Here is a 17,232-nt window from a genome sequence, read left to right as displayed (position 1 = left end):
ATAGGCTTGGCAGTGCTATGCTGGTTAGCACTACAGATGAAAGGGACTTGGGGGTCATGATTGACCACAAGATGAATACGAGCCTTCAACGTGATGCTGCAGCTAGTAAGGCGAGCAAAATGTTGGCTTGCATCCATAGATACTTCTCAAGCAAATCTCAGGATGTCATTCTCCCATTGTACTTGGCCTCAGCGAGGCCGCAGCTGGAGTACTGCATCCAGTTTTGGGCTCCACAATTCAAAAAGGATGTGGGGAAGCTTGAGAGAGTGCAGTGGAGAGCCACATGCATGATCAGAGGTCAGGAAAACAGATCTTACGATGAGAGGTTCAGAGCCATGAGACTCTTCAGCCTAGAAAAGCGCAGGCTCAGGGGTGATCTGGTGGCCGCCTGTAAGTTTATAAGGGGTGTTCATCAGGATCTAGGGGAACGTCTGTTCACCAGAGTGCCCCAAGGGATGACAAGATTGAATGGTCACAAACTCTGCCGTGACCAATTCAGGCTGGACATAAGGAAGAACTTCTTTACTGTCTGAGCCCCCAAGGTTTGGAATAGACTGCCACCGGAGGTGGTTCAAGCACCCACTTTGAACACCTTCAAGACACATTTGGATGCTTATCTTGCTGGGATCCTATGATCCCTGCTGACTTCCTGCCCATGGGGCAGGGGGCTGGACTCGATGATCCTCTGGGGTCCCTTCCAGCCCAAATGTCTATGAAATCTATGAAACAGCAAAAGCAGCAAGAGAGAACCAGAGACATGTCATTTTTCTTGTGAACCTGTTAGGTGTTAGCAGTTTGGATGTGTTAGTATTAGTAAAAAAGAATAGGAAAGCGCTCTGTGCAGCAGAAAATGAAGCTGCTTATTACACAAAGTGTTTCTTTTCCAACACTGAACCAAAGAACTAGCATTTTATACAAGGCAAAGTGCTGCTGCAGTGCTTCTGCTTTCCCAGCCTTGATTTTAAAAAGCAGTGATAAACAGCAGCACAAGGTCTTCTGTTACTAGAATTTGAGGCAGAAGGTAGAACAATCAGAGTCTCTCTGTAACAAGAGTAATTCTCCTCGTTATTATGATGCCCAAGGAAGTTCTATACTACTTATTTTGAACCAGGGTGCTGCAGGTGCCTTGAAATCCTTACAAGGGCACTGCAAATTGTTATTTAATGTTAGTACTGTTAGGTGTGGAAGCAAAAACATTTCATAAGATAAACCCAGGGATGTAAAATAAGAATTCATACTGTTAAAAACACTTCTGACCTATTGTAGTTTTTCCGTGTTCATTTATTCTTCATTCCCTTTATTTTTCTCTAGTCAAAAACCAAGTGAAAATTAAGAACTAACATTTTCTTTCAGTCTGTTTAGTGCCTCAACTATAAAAAGGTTCAGAATCTCAGTTCAGTGCAAATCCTCCAAGAAAACAGCAGAGGGCAGCACCAATACCAATTGTTGCAACAGGACATGGGAAAAGGAAGGCAGCAGTAGGTCTGTGCAGTTGGCACATTAGGCCAAGTTTAATATCCAGTATCACAAAACCAGAGGATGAGACTAGGATAATATGGAACCGTCCAAGAAACAGCAAAAAAGGTCCGTCTTTCTGCTTTAATTGATAATTCTGCGCAAAACATAACTACATAACTCTCCAAACCCACTGAAGTGCTTGAGAGTCCACTGATGTCATTGCAGGTATAACTAGAAGAAAATGGGAGTTATGTGGGCATAAGTGAGAGCCTTGACTTGGCCTACAGAAGAAAAAAGAGCTGTTTGATTTTTATGTCATGCCTCTTGTAGGTATAAAAAAAAAAGTTGCACTGTTTTAAAACTATTGGAAAAGAATTTTTGGTTCATCACAAACTGAGAAACATGCTGTCTAATTCACCTTAAAAACACATAGTGCCATGGTCAGTATAAAAGTGCTGAGGGAAGTATACAATTACTTTTCCATTTTTTAAAATGGAGAAACAAGAAAAACAACCTAAGTGCTAATCCACAATATACTGGAAAAAAGAACGTGTTTACTGTGAAGATCACAGTTGTGCGCCAAGTGTTAAATTTCTATTAACAAGCGTAACCTCAATTTTTACTCTATAGGAAGCTGGGAAAGTTGGGATTGAGCCCAGTTAATCATAGCAAAAAATGATATTGCATAATGAGCAACAATGCATTTATATCTTTTAAGAAATTATATAATCTCTCAGTGCAACACATGCAGAAGTTTTTGCACATATGACATTTAAAAACTGGCAAGCAATAATGCTGCTATGCAAGTCAGTTTTTATGTATGAAACTATTACTAACAGAAAAGGACCAGAGAAAAAGCCATTTTTCTTGCATCAAAGACTTGCGTGTTGCTTTAAGGCTCTCTCTACATACACTATTTGATAACAAGGTACTTATTAGGAACAATTGCATGAGAACTTTCCTGGTCAGCACTGCATATTAAATATATGTCCAAGTTATCAGATACACAGATCATCATTATATTTGTATACATTTCAGATGATTACATATTTAATTGACCCTAAAAAATCTTTGAACACAAGGTGCAAAGTACACCTCCCAATACACTATTGCAAAATTTAAATAAACTGAATTTGGGGTTACAATAATCAAAACTCATTCCTTAGTTCAATCTAAAACCAAGACAGAGTCTTAAGTCAGACTTTTTATTTGCTCTGTATTGTCTCTTCAGTGTTAAAAAAATGCCTAAATTACTGTTACAAATTCCCCTTTCAAGGGACAAACCTGCTCACCTTGTTCCTAATGAAAAGTTTTAGCCTTTAGTAAACTGTGTTTATGTATAAATGGAAATAATCAATTTTCTAGGCTTGTAATTGGCACAGCAATAAACAAATCAAGTCCTGTTGTACAAAGAATTGGGACAGGAAAAACTACTGCCAGCTTGACTGCACATAATTATGCCTCCTCGTTCATTCAAAAACAAGTCACCAACAAAATGATACTGGGTTTGGACAGACACACTCCTACATGGGACATACTCTTCCCTGACATCTCCTATGCCTGTGTAATCAGAGAATTGCTTTCCTAAGTATGCAATGTACAGAAGTCTTTTATAATTCTTATAATGTAGCAATGTCAATTGTTTCTACTAGTATCCTAGTATACCTAGCCACCCCTCTTTAACAGATATGCAGCTCTAGCTATTCTTTAAATACACTTGATTTAGGATCGCATCAGGCTTCCTTAATGAGCTGAGAAGATATGGTAATGATTTTCTGCAGAAATAACTCTGATGTTTACATGTGCTGAATTAATAAATCTCATATTCAATGGTGAAGCAAACACATAGAGCTAGGCTTGGCAGAATTCAATGTTTATAAATTAATATTTATTTTTAAGCATTTATTTCAATTTTAATCAATTAAAATTTTCAGGATTGAGTGAAATTAGGAGCATGAGGGGCAGACAATTTATTAATGACAAACATGACTACTATAGGACAGCCACAAACAGCAACAGAGCTGCCATATGTCCTGGCTCCTCTGGCCCGTAGCTCCATCCTCTGCTTACTCACTTCCTCTTCCTTTGTTCCCAGTCCTCTGGGGCTCCTGGGAGTTGCAGTGCAAATTGCAATCAGCATGGTTCTGCAGGACTGCTCTCCCTTTCATCACACACTCCAGCAGCCATCATTTTTCTTATGTCTCCTTACTATAAATTTAGATTATAAATGATGGAAACATTTTTTCAGCCTGTGAGTGTGAGGTAAAAAATCACTGTTTATCAACGTTTACAGATAAAAATCAAATCCTGCAAGTCTACATATAGCATAAATTAAAAATGTGCTCATCTTAAAGTCAAGTCATAAGACCCACTTCGTATTTGGTTTACCAGCTGAAAATGAAAATGGCAGCAATTTGTTATCATTAATTCTGAGACTATACATTTTACAAATTAATATTTTTAGCTTTAATTAGGTAGAGGAGGTAGGAGACAGGGTGGAAATAGAAAAAAAAAAACACCTCTCTGGTCCTATTTGGAGCTCGATTGTCTCCTCATTTAATTCTTTCTCAAGTGAAAAAAAAAAATCAAATGAGAGAAAGAAGGGTGAAATACAACTGGAGCAGCTTAGGAGGCAGATAAAAGATAAGGAAATGAGGTGGCAAAGTAAGCAGAGAAGACAGGACAGTGTAATTTGGAGAGAGAGAAAAGACAGAGACTAAGATCTGTGAGAAGAGGGGGGAGGAGAAGAAAAAATGACCACAAAAGGCAGGGTAACTCCTCCCCATACACACCTACGGGTGCACACTTGGAGTTTATATTTCATTTTTAACAAATATTTACGCTTAAAAATCCTACAATATTTTAGTAATGAAGTTAAGTTTCCTTGATTTAAACAAGACTTAGCAGTAAACAAGATTCTACATTTACTAATCACCCTCTCCCACAAAAACACACACAAACCAAGAAAAACCTAATCATTACATTCTCTTTAATAATGAGAGCTTAGGTATCTTTCATTGACTTCATTCTCCACGAAATAACTGAAACTAACTATATCTAATCAACAAAGCCTGAAAAGTGGCTTCCTTCAAAAGTATTTAGTGTTTGGAAAATATACAAACACATGCATTTCAAAATATTTTATCCTCAGCTCCCCTGAATAACTCAACACTGAAGCATGTGTTCTTTGTTAAACTCAGGAAATTCCTTTGTTTTGCTCTTTATAGAACAGTTGAGAGTCAGTAATTAATTTGGGAAATCTGGTTTTTGTAAAATATATTCTGCATTTTGTAAAGATATACAGGTTATTTCAGCAGCTTGTAAAAGCGCAGGACCATTAATTAGCTAATTATATGAAAATATTTACAATTTGTATTATATATTAAATTTACCATTCATAAAAATAACTAATCTCATTTATAGGGCTTTCCAACCATGGATTTCAAAGCTTTACTATAACAGATGAGAAACAAAGAGGTAACTTAATCCCTGAGCCTCAGTTTCCCCAACACTGAAAACCACTGGCAGAGCCAAAAATAGCCTAGATCTTCTGGCTGCCAAGACAGAACTTAACCATACTGCATGCTTTGCATTACAATGCAAACATATAATTAATAACTGCAAATTTAAATAATTGGCTAGTAAAACAACAGAAAAATAAAGCAGTAAATCAAACTATTTTCATGGATGACTGAACAACACGAAAGACATCAAAGTACTAGCTGGAATTATAACATTCTCCCAATTATACAATTTTGTGGATGACAAAAATCTACCGAATACAACTCTGAAGTACCAAAATTGCAGGTCACCTTTAACAGACAGTCAGTACACTGAACTGTCCTACTTGAAACATATGGCCCACGGGCCAGATTCGACCCGTTGAGCCACATAATCTGGCCCATGGGTTGCTGGCCCTAGCCTGCAGGCTGCATGCAGCATGTGGGATAAACTTGGCACTGCACAGAGCTTTGGGGTTCAGTCTGGAGCATGTGCAAGATGAGGTGCCCCACTGTACTGGCCCTGCATACTAGTTCCAGGGTCAGTCCAGATCAGGCCATGATGGAGCCAGTGTGAAAAGCCAGTCTGAGGGAGGGACTCTGCATGCAGTGTGCCCCATGCTGGCCCTCTGTACTGTGTGCAGGGTACGTGGGCAGTCCAGTCCCACCCACACGTTGCATGAGGCATGTGTTGCCCCTCGGGCTCACTGGGGCAGCACTGGGAGTGTATTGCCAACAGTGCTAGATCCCCCTGCATGCCACAGACAGCGCACACCTTGTGCCAGCCTCCCCCCCCCCCCCATGCTGTGTGCATAGTGAGCCCCAGGGCCAGTACGTGCTTCGTGTGGTGCATGGGCTGGACCTGGGGGTCAGTCCCGGTCTGGCCCACAGACCAACCTAGTGACCCCTTCATTCAACCTGCAGGACCAGATGAGTATGACACCACTGTTTTACTTGGTTTTGGTGGATTATCCTGCCAGGATTGAGAGCAGCTGCCCTGCTTCACATCTGCCTCCATCCAAAGTTTCTGGCATATTGGTCTGTGGATCAACAATTTTCCCTGTAAGTTTTAACTCTGCTCCTCCCCAGCCTACTGTCTACTCATTTAGGCACTCATTTTTCAGTCAAGGGGATGGATGAGGGCCAGACATTCTAAAACCTGAACACACAGAAACTTGGCTAGTTATTTTGAGCTGGCTCTATTCCTCTTTCAGCTGTTAAATTACATTAAATGAGGCAAAAATAAATCTAAAGCACTTTGCTAATGTATTTCCCCACATAAACAACTGCTGTGGTTACAACTGGAATGTTACATAACTACAAATGGGATGATCCATGTAAATATGAGTAGGAGGAGAGATAAGAATGTTTCATAGAATTGGCAATGCGTAGGGGGTACACGTGCACCCCCTGACTGGCCATGCTCACCACTTAGGCGATGGGCAGGGCGAGACAGGCAGGAGCACCAGTCTCCCCCCCAAGCTCCGGTTGATCGCTTCAATCCAGCTGCTTCTGGGAGTGGCTGCAGCGATCATCTGGCATTTGCTCCCAGGTCACAGGATTGCTCATGGGGGACTGCCCCCCCCCCCCCGGTTGGCAAGATCACCCACAGGGGACTCCCCCCTGATTGGAGGGAGTGGTTGCAGGAGGAACATGTGCCCCCTCGACTAAGGCGACACCAGTGGCCCATGTCTTGTAGATTAATAAAATGTGATGCAATATTCAGAAACTCTTTGGGGTAGGTTCACTGTTTCTTTGTATAGTGTTGTAAGAGTGATGTTTATAGCTGTGATGGTCCAGAAACTATGCAAGAGGCAAGGATTTCTTAGGGTGATATATCTTTGATTGGACCAACTATGTAGTTGGGATAAAGTTAGACTAGCTTTCATATGCAAGATATTCTTCATCAGATCTCACAATGTCTTGCATTTGAAAGCTAGTCTAACTTTATCCCAACTACGTAGTTGGTCCAATAAAAGATGCATCAACCTAAGAAATCCTTGCCTTTTGTATAGTGTAGTATACTGTACATGTATACAACTTTGCTGTTCATCATTACTTTAAGTTTATTTTGGCTATAAGGATATTCAAGTTTCTCACTCCTTTCAGGCATGTGTTCTTCAGGTTATATTCCCCTACACACAAAAGTTTTTTCTTTTTCCATGTTCATTTTATTTTTCTGCACATGCACTTATTCTCTTTGGCAAAGTCATCAGCAAACTTTATTAACACTATTTTTATGCCCTCTTCTAGACCTTTCTTTGTAGCATCCCCAGACACAAACCCAGAATACAATACTGTAACACTTCTCTTTAGCCTTTGCTCATGGGACTTCATCCAGACTTCCATCCATATAAGAGGTGTTATCCATGATTTAATTTTATATGCAAGGCAGCAGAAGACCTCAAGACACCTATTCTTTCCTTTTCAAAAAAAAAATATTTATCCCTGTTCTTCTTAGGTTTTAGCAGTGAATTTGAGTCATGGAATCATGCATGAAGTATGCAGAAAAGGGTTCACAAGAAGCACAGGTTTTCATGAAAGCTTTGCTTTTTACCTCTTATTTTAAGCTCCCTTAGGCCATGGTTACATGAACAAAATTGTCCCCACACAAGGAACCTAAAGGCAAAATCCTGGAGATAGCTGGCTGCAGGGAAAGTGAAGCAATGAACTGCTACCTTACCCCAGGAAGAATTTACCCTAAATTGAAACCCACATAAATTACCTGAATTAAGAAGGTTTATTTCAGTTTTCATATGTGGCCACAACCTTTTTCACCACTTCAAAACAGTTGAAGAAAAGATCCTCCTCTTTGTTTAAAAGATTACTTGCTCTATCTACCAGAATAAATTACTTCCAATATATTAACAGATAATCCATGCTGGTTCCCATGTTTAAATCTGAACACATACCAGGATGAACAAAAAAGTACTTAGTACAGAAAAAAATACTATTAATTCAATTTCCTCATGCAACAGGGAGATCATAAGACACACTTTCACACACTCCAATAAACACTTTCACTAAGGGAATTAAAATTTTAAACCTAGTTCAGGAAGTGAATTAAACTGGATATTTGAAAGGTAGGATAAATACCTGGTTCATATTAGTGGACAGTGCTTTCAATACAATCTTTATTTGTTACACAAGAAGGAACAAAAAGATTAGCTAATTTAAGTTCCTTTAAAACAAACAAACAAAAAAAATCAGTTTAGCCAATGTGCGTCATGAGGTCAATGTGTGTATATAACAGTTTAGGCTTTAATAATTATATGCCACATTTGTAGTTGGTAAGCAACATAAAGGACTTGACCTTCCTATCTTAACAGTATCATAGACAAAAAAAATATTAATACTATCTTAATTTTGGATACGGAATAAAATAAAGACAGACTTAACTACTATAGACGTGAACACAAGACTGGCAGCCCCATCAAAAACTTCAAAAGCATTTAAACCAGTGTTTCAAAAGTGGGTCACAAAAATATATGAAAGAGTCATGAACAAGCTCCAAAAACGGACTCTTCTTTAAAATGAGAAAAATGTGGGAAACGATGGCTTTTCCCTTGCAGGCTGTAGGGTTCCAGCCTGCAAGGGGTTGCTCGGCCCCCTCTCCCCCCCCATGCCTCCCACCCCACACGCTGGAGGACTGGGGGTGAGAGGCAGTGGGTCGGGAATGAGGAGCACCAGCAGGGCCAGGGGGCTGTTTTCTACTTAAACTATTTACTGGATTGGGATTGACCACTGATATTTATAAATGGGTCCTGGTACAAAAAGTTTGAGAACTACTGATTTAAGCTACTTCATAATTTAAAATACATTGTTACATATGAGCTAATTTAAAACTTAAAACATTACCAACAAGTAAAGAAACATCACTGTTTCTAGGAAAAACACGAGAAGATAAATCAGACTTTAAGTGTCCAGTACTAAGAAATTGCCTCATCTGTACATTGGTTGGATTGATTGCCCCAAAAGCCAGCTCAGTATTTAAAATATTAAAATAAAACAAACAGATATACCTTTCTTTGACTTTGCTCCAATCTTCAACTTCGATGGCCAAGCAATCTGTGTATTTGTTTCTTCCATAATCTGTTAAAAGATTATATATATATATTTAAAAATGTTTTTCCCTCCCCAATCATCCAACTGTTCTTTTTTTGGCTAAATTATGTCAATCTTTTTTTTTAATGAAAGTTTAAATAAAATATATTTGAAGTAATGTGGTTAATCATAAATTTATTTTAAGAAGTATGGTTAACTGTAAAGATTCCGTGAGAGTTTGGGGCTATAGGGAAAAAGTGCTTTAAATTCTGAAAGCTGTAAACAAATTAAAGTTGCAAGTGTGCCAAGGAGAAATGCCACACATTCATAAAAAGCCAGATCCATTTTAGTATAGGGCTTGTCAACTGGGAATACGTAATGCCCCCAGGGGTACCCAAGACAGCCTTAGGGGTTATGCACAGATGGGCGGGGATGGAGTGCCCCCACGCAGCATCCTGTGCTGCTACACAGGCGCCACCCACCCAGCCAGATGGGGGGCACAGGAAGCTTGCACATAGCAGCTGCCACCACTCAGCATCCAGCTGCTCACCACACCCTCCCCCTGAAGCCGGGGGTACACTGCTCCATGTCCAGCCGCTGGAGGTACAATTATGCAAAAAGTTTGAAAACCCTTGTGTTACTAGAACTATCCCTAAATCTCTAATGAATGCAGTAGCCCCTGGATAAGGCTCAGAGGGCGTGACTACACATTCATTAATGCGCTTTTACTACTGTGCATTAAATGTAGTACTTCTAATATGAGGTACTAAATAAATGTACATTAGGCTGCAGTAGTGAAACCGCAAACTTTTTTAGAGATATTTAATGTGCAGTAGCCTGTTTTTACTGCACATTAGCATACTAGCATGTTTTTTGATGTGGCGTACTAGCATGTTTTTTGATGTTCAATAAAATAGGCTACTGCATTAAAAATGCATGTGTAGATGCACCCCGAACATATTTCTTGATGAACAAATGAATGTTTTAATTGAAATGTAAACTGATTTATAGTAAATCAAAGAATTTTTCAGCTTGCTTGTTTTGCATTCTTATAGATTAAGCTACTTTAGTTTGCATTCATTATTTGTTGCTCCAATTTGTGTTTTAATATTTCTAAATATTTTTTAATCTGAAGAAGAATTTTCAACTCTGGAACAGTATTTAATCCTGCAACTCTTTTACTTATTGGTTTAACAGTTTAAATGTTCTTTCAAGGTACTGGGGTAGATGAACTACATCAATTTATCTCCACTGAGTCAGGTTACATATGGTTAAATCAGTCATCTAATATTACATATTACCAAGTTAAGAACATGTTAATCTCAAATTGGATTTGTTTTCATTTTATTTATATTACACACACACACACACGAATAATCTGAAATGTACCTACAACCATTTAGGACAGGATAGGATAGGACAAGATAGGATGACCTTGAGGACTGCTTTAATAGAACCAGTTTCTAATCCAGCCATATAAAAAACCAAGGTCACATACCAAGGTATTAATAAGAATTCTACTGTAAATTGAGAACTAATCTGTTGGAAACAGAAGAAGAAAGAAAAAGACAGGCACATCAGTCAACCACCTGATGACTGAATTGATCTTGCTGTGAAAAAAAAGATAAATAGAATGCATCAGGCAAGGTACTATCAGTTGATATGGGGGAGGTACCAATTCCATTGGACAAGACACCAGTGGGACCTTATTTAGAAGATAGTGCACAGTTCTTGTAACCCACATTCAAGAATAAAGAATTGAAACTAGAATAGATACAGAAAAGTGCTACTGGAATGATTATAAGATTAGAAATGCTGTCAAAGTATCAAGAAAGGAAAAAAAATATGTAAGCTTAGGAAAGATTTTGGTGCAAGAACACATAGGGAGAGACTATCTGGAAGTTAGTGGAAGACTTCTAGCCATCAGAACAATTAGAAAAAAAAGCCTTTAATCAGAGAAGTAGGACAAAATTAATGTAGGGGGTGCGGTAAGATTAGTTTATAAAAACGATTAGATGACATGGCTGTTTGAGGCAGCAGACAACTGGACTTGTTGATCCACAAGGTTACACCCTCCAACACTATGTTCCCCAATAGAAGTATGTAAAATACAAGATACTTTGTTTGGGTATGCTTTATAAATCAGAAAATATTTTTTAAAGTCATTTATTGAGCGAGACATTTTGTCAAGAAAATTTCCAATTGTCAACTGGAAAAAAAGAAGAAAAAAGAAATGTAAAGCAGAGTAATTTAATCCTGGTCTTGGCACTGGCTGCAATAAACAAAATAATTCCAATATTAAAGGACAGAAACCACTTCCAAAAGGAAAATGGAATATATTAGAAAAACAAACAAGCAAAAACACAAGAAAAAGAAGAAAAAAAAATTGTTCCAACATTTATAGGTCCCCTATACTAGCAGCTTCTAAAATGGAGACATTCTAATCTAATTCCTACACTTTTATTCTCTGCCCAGAACAATATACATTTTTTTTAAAGCTACTATTTCCAAATTATCACACCATGTGGAAAAAGTGAAAGTGTCAGCCAGGGATCACTACACTACACTTTCTATGGGTTAATACAGGATAATGGCATAATAAATTACAGCTGGAGGAAGACATTTCCAATGGGGTGAAATTCTATCAGCAACATGTACATATTTTTCAAAATTCCCCAATCCAGATGCGAAGAAAGAAATCCACTGGAACAACTGTGAGCTCTAGACCTTTGAAGCTGACTTCATCCGTCAATATTTCACTCCACAAATAAGAGACTGGATCACACGGTAGCTTGACATTTAAAATTTTAGTTAGCTGAAACTTGCTCATTGAAGCAGTTATAGCCTGGCCATCTATACCAAAGAGAGTACAAGTAAAAACAAATATTTTTCAGACAATCATTAAAAACACAGGTAAGTCAATTCCCTGATCACTGTATGAAAGTTTTACATTGACAACTCCCATTAATGCTTTTGAGAACCAATGCCAATATCACTTCCCTACAAATCAATGGAACAATCTTCCAATTATTACACTTGCAACTGGTGTACAAAAGACTATAAAAGCCTTTTTGCATAAAAAGGAGGGAAACAGGAGGCATTTTATTTTTTTTGATTAGCAAGAAAACTTTTTTTTGTAAATAATTACTTGAATCTTAGCCAACAAGTGCCTAGTGCTTTCAGGTATGTACAATAATGTAAGTTAAATCCAAAGATAATTACTTTATGGTCAACAAAATTAAGAGCCAACACTCAGAATATAGATCTGCCCAACTTCATATATTTTTCTTCTTTCTGGCCCATTCAGGAAGGGAACCTTACTTCAGTGTTTGGGTTGGGAGAAAGTTTTACCCACACAACGCTTGGCTTGCAAATACACTGGAAAATAAACCTGACGTATTTTAAATGTCATAATTTGATCTGCTAGAAAATTATTAAAATCTGAAGGGAAATAACTTCTGAGTTCAATGTTTTAGCATTGTTTTTCATGAAAAAAACCACACCAAATGCTTCTTTCCACGTCTTTGAACAGGGGAACTTAAATTCCCAGATCTCATCCCAAGTATTCAATGACAACATCAACCCATGGGCTGGAGACATCCAAAAGCTGGAGCCTGAGTTGATTCAATCTTGGCAGGATAGTGTAACCTGCTTAGACTGAACCAATTTGCAAATGAACCCATACACATTCCCATTTGATTCAGGAAATGCAGGCACATGCCTGCAGAGGCTCAGAATCCGGGGGGCGCTAAAGCGAGCCATCAGCTGCAGGGAAGTCGGGAGGAGAAGGACGGGGGGGCGCTAGAGTGTGCCATTAGCTGCAGGGAAGCTGTGCTGGGGGGAACACATCCAGGTCCTGCAGTAGTCTCAAGTGAACTGGCCAGGGACAGGGTTTAATTCCCCTCTCCTTGTGCCACCGGCATGTACCCAGGCTGGGGTCTGCCTGGTGCTCCCCACTCACTGGTGCAGCAGCAGGGTGGTGAGTGGCCAGAGGCTGGCTCTCATGGCCCCCTGAGCAAAGGAGTAGGGGGGCGCGTTATTCTCCCCCTCTGCCCTCAGGGAACTGCAGGCAGGATCTGTCAATCCTGGCTGCCACCTCCGCAGATCACTCCCTGCACATGGCGAGCGGTGGAATAAGCCTCCTCCCCGTCCCCTTCACCAGACACCAGAGGAAGGGGAAAAATAAACACCTTCCCTGCATCTTTGCCTAAGGGGGAATGCCGGGTTCACAAGCACAGGTGAAGGGGGAGCAACCCTCACAGAGCAGCAGCTCCAATGATGGTTTCCCGGGGAACACAAGTCTCTTCTCCGCAGGGGGACTACGCTACAGGCAGGAACAGGGCGAGCAGAGCCACACCTCTGAACCCTGGTGCAACCACTCACCCCATGCAGCTTTGCCCACCCTGCTTCCAGCCACAGCACAGCCCCTCCCCCTCCCCCCCCACCACCAGGAAGAGGCTTGCACTCACGAGGCGTAATCAGCAGGGGCAGTGGCCGGGGCTGGCAGACCCCAGCTGCAGTCCCTTGGGGGGAGAAGGCACAGAGGAAAGAATTTACCTCCTCCCTGCCCCCTTCACCTTGATGGGGCCATGCTGGCTGGCATCTGGGCATACTCCCCTGGTGCAGTGAAGGTGGGGAGGGAACCTGACAAGGGCCACTCTGCCTTACCAGGCAGACCTGGAGTCTCTGCCAGTGAGACAGGAAAGGGAGGGGTAATTAAACTCCCTCACTGATTGTGCTCCCTGGAGCACCCTGCTAGAGGCTGCTGTCCTATCAGGATCCCTCCCCCCCACATTGGCAGGGGTGGGAGGGGCATGGCTAGATGCTGTCCCACCATGGTCCTATTAAGGTGAAGAAGGCAGGGAGGTGGTTAATTCTTCCCTCCATCCCCTCTCCCCCACCTGGGGACCACAGCCTGGGTTTGCCTGGCTGCAGGCAAGCAGTGGAGGTGGCGACTGGGTCCCTAGAGGGAGAAAGGAAAGGGGAAGAATAATAAACCCCCTCCCTGTCCTATTCACCTCAGGGGGCTATGGCAAGCCAGCAGCTGCCCATGCCCCCGCCTCTGCTTGGGCAGACAGCACAGTCCAGCACAGAACTGCAGAGCATGCTGGGATGCTGGAGGACTCTGATTTAACTTAAACCAGGAAGGTGCCTGGAACACAAGTTGCATAAACTGGTTTCACCCAAATCAGTTAAGTTTGATATCACAGTCAACCAGGTTTATCTTAAAACTGTTTTGACCATTTTGCAACTAGTTTATGTGCACTGGGCTTCTGTTCTGTTACAGGTTTAAACCAGCTTCTGATCACTTAAACCAGTTTATGTGTAAGTTCTGTCCCTAGCCATGAATTTCAGACTCTAGGACTGAGGAAAGGTTAGAATGGTGGGCTATATTCTGCCTCATTCTCATCAAGCCCAATAAGCAAACTAGAACAAATTGATATGTAGAATACAGGCATACTGTTGGAAAGGGCTTCAAGGGTCATCTAAGTACAACTTCCTGTAGAAATGCAGGATGTGCTATTCCTGTACTATCCCAGAAAACCATTTATTCAGTCTCTTCTAGAAAATCTCCAAAGGGGTAAGTTCCCCAACTTGCCTGGGCAGCTGACTTCACTGTTCTATCAGTAAGATTTTTTTTTTTTTTTTTTACCCGATACAGATTAAATCAGCTTTGCTGCAATTTAAACCCATTGTTTTGTGGCCTGCCATCTGCAATAAAAGAAAACAGTTACTGTCCCTTTTCTTTATGACAGCCTTTCAAATATTTGCAAACTGCTATCGTATCCCCTCTCTGCATCTCCTTTATGCCAAACTAAACATATCTAGATGTTTCAACCTTTCCTTGCATGGTTGCGTTACAACCCCTTGATCATCTTAGTCCCTTACCTCTGGATCCTCTGAAGACTCACCAGATCCTTCTGAAATGACCAGAGCCCAGAACTGTATACAATACTGTAGCTGAGGCCCAACCAGTCCTAAACTGAATATTACTATTAGCTCCTGTGACAACTATCCCATTAGTTCTGTGAAATACCTTGACACCCAATAGATGGGTGCAGCACCCATTAAAGGAGGCTATAGCTTCATGCACATGTTAAAATAATCCAGGAGAATTCTCCCAGATTTGTTTTCCTTACCTGGACACCCCTGAACAGACATTCAAATGCCAAGCTGGTATGCTATCCCCTATCACACATCTCAGCATGCTCTGCAGGCTCCCCAGTCTGCCTGCTGACAGATGACAGCAGTGCAGAGGACAGCCTTGACTGGCTAATCCAGACTGACACTCAGGCTGTCTCTCCCTACTGCACAACTTGGATATTTTGAAAGGGTAAGCTGCTCAGCTGGAGCAGGAGAGTCCAGCCCAAGTGACACGCTGGATCCTGGCAGACATTACACTTCAGATGTGATTACGCAGTTACCAGGCCATGTGTTCATGCAATTAATGATGCAATAAACCATGGAATAAGTCACAAAATATATTTAATAATTTTGTAGCTGATTCCCATCATGCCTTAAACTGAACATGTGGTCAGTGCGCTCCTGCAGTTGTGAGCACAAATTTGCTCGTCAGCACTTCCAGCCTAAGGAAGGCATATGAGCCAACAGGCACTCCCAGCTATAGCGCACTCAGCACCTGGCTTGTGGTGCAGAGGAATCCTAGGCTCTTTCTGCACCAGCCCTAGGGTGCAATTGGGATCTTATCCTCCATCCCACCAATTGTGTCTCCTGCTATGCACGTGGCATGACAGGAGGCACTGTTCAGATGTGGGGATCAGATCCCAATTTCATTTTTAAAGGAACATCTGTCAAAGTCCACTGTTTCCCTAGATCTGTGGGGAGCCCATAGTCAACATTTGTACAAAATTAAGAAATGGTCACAGAATCATGAGAAAATAGAAGGGACTCCCCAAAAAGGTCATCTAGTCCAGTGTTTCTCAATCCATGGGTCACAACGCAAAAGTGGGTTGCAAGAACATAGTACACAGTCATGAACAAACTTTAAAAATCCTTGGGGATGGGGGAGCAGGAGGAGGCCAGCATAGGTGCCATATCGGGAGAGGAACATGTACCCCCTCCTTCCCCCCCCCCACCGAATTTCTGCACCCACAGCAGGCATGGAGCTGCAGCCTGGTCAGATCAGCACAGAAAAGGTAGGAGCTGCCTCCATTGCCCAGCAGGTAGAACCCAGCATGGGAGGGAAGAGCGGGCCAGTGAGACTTGTTGCTGCCACTGCTGCCAAGACCCTCACACCTGCCACACTGCCAGAGTGCAAGAAGTAACACATGGGGGGGCGCTGCCTTCACCTCCTCCCACCACCAACTGCATACATGCTTGCTGAAGCTCTACCCCACTGCTATGGCCCAGCTGCTGCCACCACTCCCTTCAGGCCATGACTCTACCCTGGAAGGGAGGAGGGGTAAGGGACTGTATGGATGGCCTGAAGGGAGCAGAGGCAGCTCCTGCTCAGTCTGGCCAGGGTGCAGCCCCATATCTGAAATGGTGGGGAGGGGGGGCATGTGCATACCCAGCCCTGTCCCACATACTATGGGGCTAGGGCCTGGGGGCAGCAGGTCAGGAGTGAGGGTCACCAGCTGGGCTAGAGGTACAGGTCAGGAGCGAGGTGGCCTGGAGTCCAAAAAGGTTGAGAACCACTGATCTAAGTCCACTCCCCAGCTCAAGACACAATTGTAACTTTCCCATTTTATTCAGGAGTTATTCACTTATAGTTTGGGGGATTTCTGTTTAAATTATCAGAGTGGATTTGGCACTAGAAAAGCAGCATTTTGAAGAGATGCAAGGCTGAGAAAAAGGCTTGTCCAGTGTTGTTCTGGAGGTCAAATAAAATATATATATAAATGGGTAGGGAAGTGTAGAGCTTTCAAAACATCAAAATTCAAACATGCTAGCCTACTTAAAATTATGAACAAATTCTATAATTGCATAATAACAAATGACTTAATAATATACATTATTAAGATACCCCAAAACAAGGACAGGATGCCAGAATAGGATGGTAAGAGAAAGATTCGCTATTAGCCACAAACAGAGGAAAAACATTAACAATAAAAGTTTCACCCAATTATTCCTTCATCCCTATGATACTTTCATCCCCTTGATCTCTTTCAAACTGTATTAGGAAGAATATCCTTTCCTGTTCTTCACACCCAGCCAACATGCAGAGGGTCAGACAGACATCTGATGAAGCAGGTTTTTACCTACAAAA

The 17,232-nt window shown here is 41.5% G+C and overlaps 1 protein-coding gene across 2 annotated transcripts in view; it reads right to left on the bottom strand.

Moving 5' to 3' along the window:
• BICC1 (BicC family RNA binding protein 1) overlaps nt 1-17,232 on the bottom strand; it is a 246,362-nt gene that overhangs the window by 123,786 nt on the left and 105,344 nt on the right. The window contains exon 3 of one of the 2 annotated variants that reach the window (XM_006267113.3): nt 8,981-9,050. The exons of the other annotated variant lie outside the window; for it this stretch is intronic. Coding sequence (XP_006267175.1) covers nt 8,981-9,050 — 70 coding nt within the window. The remainder of the gene's footprint in view (nt 1-8,980; nt 9,051-17,232) is intronic. 2 annotated transcript variants of the gene reach the window in all.

This window comes from Alligator mississippiensis, chromosome 6 (genome assembly GCF_030867095.1).
Source record: "Alligator mississippiensis isolate rAllMis1 chromosome 6, rAllMis1, whole genome shotgun sequence".
Classification (NCBI taxonomy): Eukaryota; Metazoa; Chordata; order Crocodylia; family Alligatoridae; genus Alligator; species Alligator mississippiensis.
This window is presented reverse-complemented; position numbering and strand designations above follow the sequence as displayed.